Below are 12,365 nucleotides of genomic sequence, written 5' to 3'. Positions count from 1 at the left end.
ACCACGATTGGACGAAGCCTGGCTGAGTCTGGAAAGTGAAGCCAGAGGCTCGAAGAGGCTTTTCGGGGACCTGGTGGTGTTTCAGCTGCGCCCCCCCACAGACAGCTGTTCAGAGACTCCTGCTTCACTCACGATCCTCTCAGTTCACAATAATTCAGCTGTTAGGTGCTGTGATTGTCAGCGTCACATCTCTCCACCCGTCAGATCCACAAAGTGCTGCACAAGCCAGTTACATTATCACACAGCAAAGACGATGGTTTTGTAACCTGGTAACAAGAGTTTGAGATAAGTTCACGAGCTCTTTCCTCATCTGGCAGCCATAGTTACCAGTTACCTTTATTTACTTCTTATATAATCTTACAATGTGGAGAATGGATCTTTGAAAGGCAGAATCTTCATTCGCTGCACTTATTATTTAAGTTAAATATAATCTCTCTGTACTTGACACGAGCTTTAAATAGACTGCCAGGCGAGCGTTAAATGATGCACTTAATCTTCAATTTAAGGCCAACTGTTGCCTTTTTCACTCGGTGCTTTGTTTGTTTCCTCGTGTGGACGACATTGAATACTTGTACACTCCACTGGAGCGCCGTCAGAATAATAGCATCGTGTGAATGTGAATGAATGTCAAAGATGTAATGAAGAATATTCTCAACGAGTCTAAATGATGACTGCAATTAACGCAGAACTGCAGCTTCCACACAGCCACGAGACACTAGAGCCGTTACAGCTAAAGAATTATAAAGTATGACATAATCAGCCAGAGGAATTCAGTGTGCGGATAGCTCTGAACATTAGTGAGGGAAGCTTCATTTTACCATGGAAATGTCTTCATATCAGACAACACTGCAGATCGCCCTCATCCTCACAATGTGACAGTGTCTCAGGTCAGGTTTTATCCTCAGATCATCTTTGCTGGGACAGAAAACATGTATATCAATGACACTGTTACAGGAAATATAAACCCAATCTGCAGCTACAAGCTGAAACTGATAAAAACTAAATGCATAAATACTTCCGTTCATTTTTAAAGTAGAATTTTTGATAGACGTCCTGTGAAGTATTTTGGGGGGGCAGAGTTTGATCCATATGCCCACCGATCAAATGTCACTCGTTAAAGAAGCAAATCTGCAGCAAAGTCTGAAACTTGCTGTAATTTCTAATGAGATCAGCTTCAGAGACATATCAGGCTGAGAGTCTTAGTAGACTTTCTCTTGATGTCACAGACAGTCAAAATGCTACTATAGAAGGAAGTAGGTCTCCTATTGGCTGCTTTTTTGGGTTCATGTCACTAAAACCTTACCTTGTTACAAACTGATCCTCACATGGGCAGGAGAATGAGAGCTGAACAAAGAAGAGCAATGCTTCTCACACACAGTAACATGTGACACACAGTGTGTCTGACGTCAGTGTAATTATAAACCGAGCGAGTCTTGGATCTGTTACAGCGGTTTCATTCTTCTCCTGCCGTCACCACAGAATCACCAGCTTCACTTTCAAACTGCCACAAAAGGTTTCATCACCTCTGAGAGAAGAAAAAAACACTATCTGGTGAAATGAATGAGTCTTATCTGTTATCAGTTATGTAGCACGTGCAGCAGGTTAGTGTGATTGAGGACAGACGTGGGAACAAGTGAAGAGTGTTGAGAAGGTGTAAGGAGTACTTTGAGGAGCTGAAGAGCATCGAAAATGAGAGAGAGAAGAGGATGGATGGAGGACAGTAAATCAGAAACCAGTCGTGGACCTCTGCATCCACAAAAGATCCACGATGTCCTTTCATTCCTGAATAAACCAGATTAATCAGAGCTGACCTGAAGAATCAATCCAGAGAGACCCAAACACGAACATCGACAGCAGCATGAGCTCGCTGCTTTATCTTACCATTAACAAGCGCTCTCCATGGGGCAGAGCAGAAATGTAGTAGTAAGAATGCACCAGCATAGACTCACTCTGCTTTCACGACACATTTATTGAACAAAAACAGAGAAGGATGCTGTTTACGTGCTGTCGGCATCAGCGAGGAACAAATAAGGACACATTTACACACAAATGAAGACCTGTGGTGATTTAGAGAGAAACAGAACGATCTGGACCGAGTCAGAAAGAATCCACTGACAACTAAACGAAATAAAAGCAATAAACCTTTCGGCCGCCCTGCACATAATGTGGAAATGTGCTTTCTGCATAAATCTTATTTGTGATGATCCAGAAAATTCAGAGGAATGATCACAGAGATCAACACTTTCAAATCATTCTGGCTGACGAGGAGAACAGTGGGCGTTTCCTCCTCACGTGTTTGATTACAGCTTCCTCTACAGCCCCGGCAGGTACGCTGCGGCAGGTACTTAGGAAACACTTCCACATGTCCCAAATATGGGATTCATAAAGTATTTCTTATCTCATCATCGTCTCATTTCAGTTTTTTCATCACTAGATGTGCACTAGCTTTATAAAGAGCATCATCATCTGGTCCCTGCTCAACCCTGAATAGGATAAAAGATGAAGAAGAGGAAAGGATGACTTCATCTTTTTACATCTTTCATCCAGTTTCTCCACATTTGATAAATTCTCTTTGAATTACTGCTAATATTTCACTTGCATTTGATTTGAAATATGTTTAATTTGTTCAGCAACTCTCTAAAAAAAATCCACACATCTGTGGGTGGAGTCAAAATGCTGTAGTTCTGTACAGTGTTATGCCACAAGGGGGCGCTATACTGACAACAGAAAACAAAATCACTACTATCGCACTAAGGTTAGAGACACAGTTCCACCTTGAAAGCTCAGGCTTGTTAGGATGACAGTAATGTGTAATACCAGCATAAAACTGTAAATCTCTCTCCTGCTTTCAGCTGCTCTGTCAATGTTCTGCAACCACCTGCAGTTTTGACAGCAGTGAACCAAAGTGTCCTTACCAAGAACGGGTGAATAATTCTAACAATCAACTTACAAAATATTATATTCGAGCAAAACAGCAATTTGAGTTTCACTCAATCTGTTTTCAGACTTCAGAACAAAGTCAGTTTGATTCCTCCTGAGATGTGTTTATGAAATGTTTGCAATAAACAAAGAGTCGAATTGAAGCCGTCTGCAGATCAATGTGGCGCCGGCTGACCCTTAAATGGGGTTTGATTAGAGGAGAGAAGGAAGTGATTGGAATGACTTTCGAAGAGCAGCAGAAGCAGCTCTGTGTTTTGCATTTAATGTGTTTCAATCGTTTACAAGTCGAAAGCTCTTTGAGTGCAATTAATCACAGGATTGCTTCACTCACAAGCTGCTTTTATTCATCGGTTTTCTAAATGAAGCCAGTTTGTTTATTTGCACGGCAATAAAGCGAACAAATGAAAGCAAGTGGATAAATATGTGTTTTTAATGATAAATTATCCTTCAAAGTAAAAGAAAGCCAATCAAAAGTGATCACAATGAACGTTCCAACAAAACCCTTCAATCAGCTATTTTCAAGCTTCCATACAGCAGACTCACAACTTTTTACTTATTCCCATTTGAAGTGTTGCCTTTGTGAGTCAACCAGTTGCTGTTGTTATGTTTACTTCATGTTTCTCTGTCTCCTCGTTCAGTCTGTAAAGCTGCCAAAGCAGACTTGGTCTTCCTGGTTGACGGTTCCTGGAGTATCGGAGATGAAAACTTCCTGAAGATCATCCGTTTCCTGTATAGCACCAGTGGAGCTCTGGACCGGATCGGCCCGGAAGGCACACAGGTACCACCGAGGGCGGCGTGTTAGCCTTTAGCAAGCAGTTCTCTGAGAGCTTTGGCGTGTGTTGCTTCTGGTAGCTCTCAGCGCCGTGCTTTGACTGACAGGTTGTTGACAGACATGCCACAGAAATACCAGAAAAACAATGACTTGATGGGAAAATGTGCACTTTGCCCGAGGCACAGCAGGCTCCTCGTCCTCACTGTGGATGGTGGAGGTTTGCCGCGCGCTGCTTTGGCAGCACAATGAAAGAGATCATCAGTGGCGGTGTCAGCGCTGACTGTGGGTGGGGCCATCTACAGCCCACTGCACATACCACACCTGTTTTATCAATGTGTGAAGACCAGCCTCACACTGTCATACAAACCCTGCGTGTTGTTGTTTTTATGGATAAATATCGTTTTATTATTCAAATATTAATTAACCAAAGTGTTGTCGCCTGGAATGACGCTGCAACGGTGCGACTGCGAGCCAGCGATGGTCATCGTTTGTTGGCTGATGAATCTGAAATCATAGAATAGAATTCAACTTGTCATTGCACATGTCACAAGTACGAGGCAACGAAATGCAGTTTGCAGAAAGTGCTTTAGCAAAAATATAGATATATTACAAAAACGTGTCTATTATTGGTATGAAGGTGTGTTATGAATATGCTATAAGTTTGTACAGGCTGTGAACAGGATATAAATATGAGGACTATACAGAAATATGAACTATACAAGTTCTAACAGTTGTAGAACTATAATTATTATTGTACAGAGTGATTGTCTGTACAGCAGCTACAGTGAGATATGTGGCTCCTACAGAGGTTCTATAAAGTGCTGGTGGCTCAGTCCCTGTTATTATTGTGTGTATGAGGGTCCAGTTGTTTGTTTTTGTCCAGTGTGTGTGTGTGTAGGTGGTTGTGGGTGTGTTTAGTCCATGAGTTTAACGCGGGTCAGATGTCAGGAGGCCGAGGAGTCTGACAGCTGTAGGGAAGAATCATCTCAGCAGGCTTGAGGTCAGGTGACTGTTCGTACGTCAGAGAGCTTTTACGTAAACGTATCCAACAACTATCCAAGTAAGTTCACACAGTGTGGAGATAAACAGCAGTGACCCCAGCAAAGCTGCTTCCCTCTCCATCACTGCTCCTCCACCCTCCGCACATGCAGGGACCGTCCTCTCACCTGTCTCACGAAGAAACCACAGCTGGATTCATCAGTGTCACATTGCAAATGTGACACTGATGAATCCAGCTGTCCAACTTAAAGACCGCGCGCTATGAATTTTCTTCTTACCAGATCACATTTGATTTATCTTGAGTCATATCTTCACTATTGTGGGACGTGGCAGGAATAAGACTACCACGTGCACAGAGCGGCCTCCTGGGTAATTCAATTGTAAAAAATCTTTAATCTTAAAGATTTGATTTCTCGTGGTTGTTTCTTTGGCCTCGCTCGGACCTCTTCATCTAAATGAGTTTCCCCGTCATCTGTAGGAGCGTCTGATGCACCGTAGATGCAAAGAAAAGGGAAACTTTCCAGGACAAACTAGAGAAAGAGAACAAACTGTTTACATACAGCAGTTTTCTCCCAGTTGAGCTAAACCTCTTTTTCACTCCTGTGTTCAGAGTCTCGGTGTAGCGAATCAGCACCAGCGCCAAGTTTCCTGTAAGCTGCTCTCATTTAGATTTTTTGTTATTTACAAATAAAGAATGTTCCTGAGTGGTCTCCCAGGTGGCCACAGCCCACTTCACTCATGAAACAGCTCATCTGCACGCTCTGTGTTACAGCTGCTCACGTGTCTGTCAGTGCTCCTCTTTCCCCCCCGTTCAGCTCCGTTCAGTCACAGTGGCATCAAGTATCGGCTCAGTTTGTCTGAGCTTTAGAGAACATTGTACATACTGTCTTTAAATGCTGTGATATACTGTAGAACAAGCGTGTATGTGACAAAGTAAACAAAGCAGAAGATAAATATGAACGTCAGCATGATTTTATGAAGCAGTCTAAACTGAACAACAACCTGGATGTCGATCAAAGTAACTGAAAAAATCAAATCTGCCCTAAAGAGGGTTAAACAGGCTCTCACTAGCAGCTCAAGCACACTGCCAGACTGATCCACTGGTGCTGGCCAAGAGCTCGCTGAGTGCTCCACCCAACTCACTGATTCCTGTACCTGAGGCAGCGAGCAGCAGCACACAGCCACCCACAGCAGGTTCAAGCAGGAACAGATGGAGAAGGAATACAAACGTTTTGAGTTCAAACAAACAAAAAATAATTGCTTAAAAATATATAGCGTGGGGTTAATGTACCTCACTGTTTTAAATCATCCCATCTTACACAGCCTGACTCTTTGCCCGCTGCAGGCGTATCACCCGCCCGTATTATCTCGTACTTTATTATTGAAAACAAAACTCTATCCTCCATTTTTCATAGTTTTTAAATGTAATAATTCTTAAAGACCTGTCCAGTAATAACCTGACTCGTTAGGAATGATTTTGACGGGAGGATCGAGGCTCTCGTTGCAGCGGTGTAACCCTCCTCCGTCTCCATCCTGGGCATCATTATCCTTCTCTGCTCTTTGTGGTCGTTGCAGTCGCTCTGTACCAGCCCGGGCTGTGATGCTGATCACGTGTAGTGATGCTGAATCTGGTTTCAAATAGAATCACGGTTGTATAAAAGTAGTACAAACATGATGTTCACTTTCTAAAGGATGACCCCATTCGAGTCTAAAAGGAGGATTCATGGAGATCAGCTTTTCTGTATTCTGTGACGGTGCTTCTTCTCGTAGTCTCCTCCTAACCCTCGTCTCCTTCACCTAACAGTGGCCTACTTCCTCTTTTGGTTTATTAGCTACGTTCATGTGTTTTGTGACAGGTGGCTATTGCCCAGTTCAGCGACGATGCCCGGACAGAGTTTAAGCTGAACTCCTACAGTGACAAGGAGGGTCTGCTGGACGCCATCAACAAGATCTCCTACAAAGGAGGAAACACTAAGACAGGTGAGGACGCGCACAGCATGCAGGTTGCTGCTTTTCTGTGAAAGCACTGCGTATGAGTCACTGACGCTGGACGAGCGTGCTGCTGGAGTCTGCTAGAGTTTCAGGATGACAGATGTTGGCGTGCGTGCTTGAAGCCGGTGCGATACAGTGTACGAATGTATACAAGCTGTGCGACTGTGACAGATCCAATCCGTCTTTACCGCGGCAGAAATAATCTCTAAATCTGAGAAAGACGCCTGGTCGAGACAAATCCACAGTGTAACGTGCACACGCTCAAACACAACTCCCTCGTGACGTTATCAATGCTACTGAGCAGGAGGCGACCGCAAACAGAAAATTAAATCACTGTGGAAAAGTGTGTTGTCCTCTCGGCTCTGTGGCAACATGCGTGTGTGCAAGTCGAGCGTGTTCATGCATAGTCTTATTCATGGATGTGTGTGTGTGCGATGAGAGGAAGTCTGCAGGGAAGCAGTGAGAGTCATTAATCGCTGTTTACAAAGCAGCGCGGGCGGTTTCTCCTACAGGGATGAGACTGAGGAGAATAGATTTGTAACAGCGTCACCGGTGGGGAGGAATTCTCCCACTGCTGATGCGTTGCTGTAAAACACTAATCCTCCGTTTCTCACAGGAAGCAACAGTTTCTGGGATCGCCGCGTTGCAATTAGCAATGTGCTTTCTGTTGTTTCCAGAGGCCTAGAAAACGTCTGATCTCTGGATGTACTAACGGCCGTGCAGCAGCCTCACATCCAGGCAGGTGCTCATGGATTTGTTAATGACTCAGTCAAGCTGTGGTTTAAGGTGTGGGTCTGAGTAAATATACAGAAAAGAGACAAAAGAGGCTCAGTAGATGATCATTATATGACTTTATGGGGTTTTTCCATTTATGCACTAAAGACATAAAGTGCACTAGTTCCAGAGTTTCCTGATTCTTAAGCAACATGAAGACGCGGCGCCGGGAAACGTCATGACCAAACACCAAAGAAGAAGACACAAGTCAAGAAACAGCTTATAATCACAATATATAACAAAAATAGACATAATAATACTACTAAAAATATAGTCATCTTCATCATTGTTCATTATGTTGGCCGTTGCTTTGTTAATTCTGCAAAATGAAATGAATATTAAAGCCTATGAAACAAATATTAAGCAGTGGAAAAACCACATGAGCCTGTATGAGCACATTTATAAGGCATGAAAAGAACAGAAACATTCAAATAAACATCTAAATATTAATATGTGATGGTAACTGTTGGTAGTAATGTGTAAAATTTGATCATAGTTGAAGAGTGTGAGTAAGTCGGGGGTCCCGGGTGTCTGGGGGGTGTCTGAGCCTGCAGCGCAGTGGCTCTGCAGAGTGGGGGGGGGCAGCCTTAGATGTTGAGCTGGTCCTCCAGCTGCTGCAGAAACATGAATTCTCTTCACACATTCAGTGAAACTTGTGATGTGATTTCCCTGGTGGGACGCTCTGATGCAACACTCTCTGATGTCCTGTACATCAGCAGGGCATGCATCAATAATCGTGTCCTTTCATCACGATTAATGCTACAGTTTGGAGTCAGATCTTCATCCTGCACTGATGAATAATTAGCATGAAATTTGAAATTAACTGATCGTGTCAAGTTTGTCGTACAAACCCTTGCGCTTCCTTTCTTTCATGTTTTTAATAGTTAACTCTGTAAACGGGGATCCTCTGAAGCTGATGGTGCTGCAGGATTTTCTGACTTCCTCTCAGAATAATGTCTGCAGCTGAAAATTGATTAATTTTGATTTCCCATCACTGCCAAGTCCGCTGTGACAGACCTGCAGCTCCGCTAATGACTTTTTTAACCAGAACAGATGGTGTGAAGTCAAATCAGCATAATAAAAAAATCCTCTGGTAATAGACATGTTGTTTCAAATAACTCGTCTGCTGCCGTTTCTCAACTACTGAGAATACGAAGCTAAAAAATTGCTGTAAAAGTAGAATATTTGGAGTTATTGGAGATGGTTGCTCTGTCTGCTCACTCAGGTCGAGCCATCCAGCACGTGAAGAAAAACATCTTCACAGAGGAGGCGGGAGCGAGGAGAGGAATCCCCAAAGTCCTCGTGGTGCTCACTGACGGTCGATCTCAGGATGACGTCAACAAAGTCTCCAAAGAGATGCAGATGGAAGGTCAGTTGTTTCTGTGTGAAGCTCTGAAGAAGGCCTAGAGCTGCGGTCTGTGTTACTGGAAGGCCAAACTTCATCTGCTCCTCCAGTTTTCCTGCAGTTGGAGACATGGATCTTTCTCTCTCTGAATTCCCATCAAAGGTTACATCGTGTTTGCCATTGGCTTCGCTGATGCTGACTACGGGGAGCTGGTGAGCATCGCCAGTAAACCCAGTGACAGGCACGTCTTCTTTGTGGATGACCTGGACGCCTTCAAGAAGATTGAAGAGAAGCTGGTGACCTTTGTGTGTGAAGCTGCAACTGCCAGTGAGTCCCTGACCTGACGTTAGAGCTAAATGTAATCCTGAAGAGATCCCTGCACTGGACATTATAGAGTAAATTATACAACATGTGGTGCTTTTTCCGTACATTAATAGAAATGGTTGAATGTGGTGGTTTTTAAATATTTGTCATCAGACTCACTTTTTGCCTTTCCCAGCGTGTCCGGCTGTACCGATGAGTGGCAGCACGATGCCAGGTAAGAGCTGGAGCGCTACTGCAGCCAGCCTGCTGTGTCCACGTGTCCACGTGTCCATGTGTCCACGTGTCTCAGTTATGAGTGCTTACAGAATAACTTCAAATAGGAAACAGAATATAAATCAAGTGTGAGCTGTGGCTTTAATGTGTTTGGATGAACACAATAATGTTAAAGCTCTAACCCTTCATTTCAAACAGTATGGAGAGCCAACACTGCCAACACATGTACAAACAAATAACTTAAACAACTGAGAATGTTCTTCATCAAAATGTCATTAATCATCAACATATCATTCTTTTTTTTATTATATTTAACTTTTCAGAATAAGCTGTTGCTCTGTTTTATTTCTTCTGTATTTTTTCTTTTCGTTTTAATACATTTTAGTTATTTGTTTTATTTTAATAGCATAATTTACATATCCTCTTTTTGTGTGTTTTGAATAAATGCAAAATCAAATTAAATGGTATCTGTTTATCTGACATGAATAAATAGATTTCTATTGGTTTTTGCTGCATTTATGTTCATTAAAAATGCAGCAATACATTTGCTGAATATGAGTAAGGGCCAGTATTTAACAGATGGTGTTTACTGTTGACAGAGACATCTGTGGTATCACATCAATATCTTGCTGGGCGAATTGAAGCTCTGAAAGACAGAACAGGGCAGATATGTTTTATAATGAAGAGCTCTGACAAACAGCAACAACAGCTGAATAAAAGATATTAAGCTATTTGTTATTCAAACATCATCATCAGCCCCAGATTTCACAGTTGGCACATGTTTGTATTATATTATATTATTGAGTCACTTTGTTATTTCCTTGTAATTATTTTTATTTTTGGCAGTTTTGGCCCTCTATACTGGTGAAAACTGGTATGTTTAAAATGATTGGCTGAATTAAATATCTTGTATCCTGCTGTCATGTCTTGTATGTCTGGACTGCTTTTTCTGCAGCTCTATATTTCTTTACTTACAAATGTACAAATACTTCCTGAGCTTTTTTGCTGTTTTTCTGCTTGTTGCAACTTGTTGAGAACTCATTGAAATGGTTACAACAGGTGATAATTGCTCCTTGTGTCATCAGGCTTTCGCATGATGGAGCTGTTCGGGCTCGTGGAGAATCGGTACAGCAGCATGTCTGGCGTTTCCATGGTACCCGGCACCTTTAACACGTTCCCCTGTTTCCACCTGCACAGCGACGCGCTGCTGGCACAGCCAACCAGGTACACAGGACACAGTCTCCACGCTCATAAAAATAGCACCTTATTTATTGGAAGCTTCACTGCTGCACCTTGATGGAAAAGACATCATAGCATGTTTTTCAAAGACAGATGAAAGTGCAGCAAATAGCTTCTGGAAGGAGAAGCAAGCTTTGATTTCACCAGCTGAGTATCAGCATCCAGAGCCCATAACCCTCACTGTTTGACCTAAAAGAGACATCACCAATGAGGACGTTTACCCGGCTCTGATGTTTTCACCCTGGCTCACAGGTACATCCATCCTGAGGGGCTGCCTTCTGACTACACCATCACCCTGCTGTTCAGGCTGCTGGCCGACACTCCCGAGGAGCCTTTTGCGCTCTGGGAGATCCTCAACAAGAACAACGAACCTCTAGTGGGCGTCATCCTGGACAGTGAGCTGAGACGTGTTTATTTGTTTCCACTTTATTTCTAGACTCAAACCTACCAAAGTAAATCAGTGAACACAGCATATTTGCCTGATGTTAATGAAAAGGAGAGTCGGGTGCAGTGCAAGCTGCTGTTCTACTTCTGTTAAACTCGAGTTAAAATTCTGAACAAGATTGTTGCTTCTTATAAATGTTGTGTTTTATTTGTTGATTTATGTTTTTTTAATTCTCATGTTTCTTCCTGCAGATGGAGGAAAAACTCTGACGTTTTTTAACAATGACTTTAAAGGAGAGTTTCAGACGGTCACCTTCGAGGGGCCGGAAATAAAGAAGCTCTTCTTTGGAAACTTCCACAAGGTCAGAATCACACCCGACCTCCGCTGTCTGTTTGCCTGACACATGGATGATTGATCGTCTGCTGACAGGCTAGAGAATAATTTGAACTTTAACCCTTAAATATTTACCAAGATGATGTGTGACATAGTTGTTGTACAGTCAGCAGAAATCATACAAGCAAAATATTTTATAATTAATATAAAAAACACAGTGAAGACCAGTGGAAGCTGGGACAATGTCTGTCTGTCCTGCACATTAACATACAGTCTGTGGCCTGATGGAAGCTCCTTTGATAGCTAAATACAGCTGCGTGCAGGTGTGGGAGGTCCTGCAGGCTGCAATCACACGTTGAAGGTAAACCGAACCCGCTGACAAAGGAACATGTAAAAACAAAGCAGATGCAAGAAATAGTTTGTGATGCGTCCAAGAGGGAAAACGTGTTGGTGGAAGTGTTTGAAGCAATACAGGTCCGGTAATATTTTACTGAGATTTTAAGTAAGTAAAGTTTATTTATTAAGCGCTTTTCATAGACAGGCAGTCACAGAGCGCTGAGCATGAAGGGTGAAATAAACAGGTTAAGTGATAAAATGGAAAATATAAGCAATAGAAAGGGTTAAATGTTTAAAAGCGTTGATCAACTGAAGGCTTGTTTGAACAGAAAAGGTTTTATCTGCTTTCTAAAGGATTCCACAGAGTCAACCAATCGCAGCTGTGGTGGTAAACTGGTCCACAGACTGAAAGGCTCCGCCCCCTTTGCTCCAACAAACTCTGAGCCTGTGAGCAGAGGCAACGAGCTGCTGTGTATTTTATGAGGAGTTTGGATTAATAATCTGGGGGCCTGGTCATCTACCGCTCTGTATGTTAATCTACTGGGGGCCAGTGTACTTGCTAGAAGATGTTAGTAGCCTGGCTGTAGTTTGGAGGTGATGATTGTAGGTGGTCAAACATGCTGAGAAACTTTCCCTTCTTTAAGTCTTATTGGTGTTCTTATGCAGTGGATTGATTAAAATTATATAGATGTTTTTCCTCTGGTTTGTTGACT

General features: G+C 42.7%; 1 protein-coding gene across 1 annotated transcript in view; it reads left to right on the top strand.

The window, feature by feature from the left end:
• LOC102313124 (collagen alpha-1(XIV) chain) overlaps positions 1–12,365 on the top strand; it is a 173,032-nt gene that overhangs the window by 129,920 nt on the left and 30,747 nt on the right. Inside the window, exons 29-36 of the mRNA XM_042212952.1 lie at positions 3,579–3,718; positions 6,568–6,691; positions 8,703–8,846; positions 8,985–9,149; positions 9,322–9,360; positions 10,445–10,583; positions 10,851–10,993; positions 11,235–11,344. Coding sequence (XP_042068886.1) covers positions 3,579–3,718; positions 6,568–6,691; positions 8,703–8,846; positions 8,985–9,149; positions 9,322–9,360; positions 10,445–10,583; positions 10,851–10,993; positions 11,235–11,344 — 1,004 coding nt within the window. The remainder of the gene's footprint in view (positions 1–3,578; positions 3,719–6,567; positions 6,692–8,702; positions 8,847–8,984; positions 9,150–9,321; positions 9,361–10,444; positions 10,584–10,850; positions 10,994–11,234; positions 11,345–12,365) is intronic.

The sequence above is a fragment of the Haplochromis burtoni genome, unplaced genomic scaffold, assembly GCF_018398535.1.
Source record: "Haplochromis burtoni strain Fernald_Lab_line unplaced genomic scaffold, NCSU_Asbu1 Contig_402, whole genome shotgun sequence".
NCBI lineage: Eukaryota > Metazoa > Chordata > Actinopteri > Cichliformes > Cichlidae > Haplochromis > Haplochromis burtoni.
The sequence above is the reverse complement of the archived record's forward strand: the minus strand, read 5'-3'. Positions and strand labels throughout refer to the sequence as shown.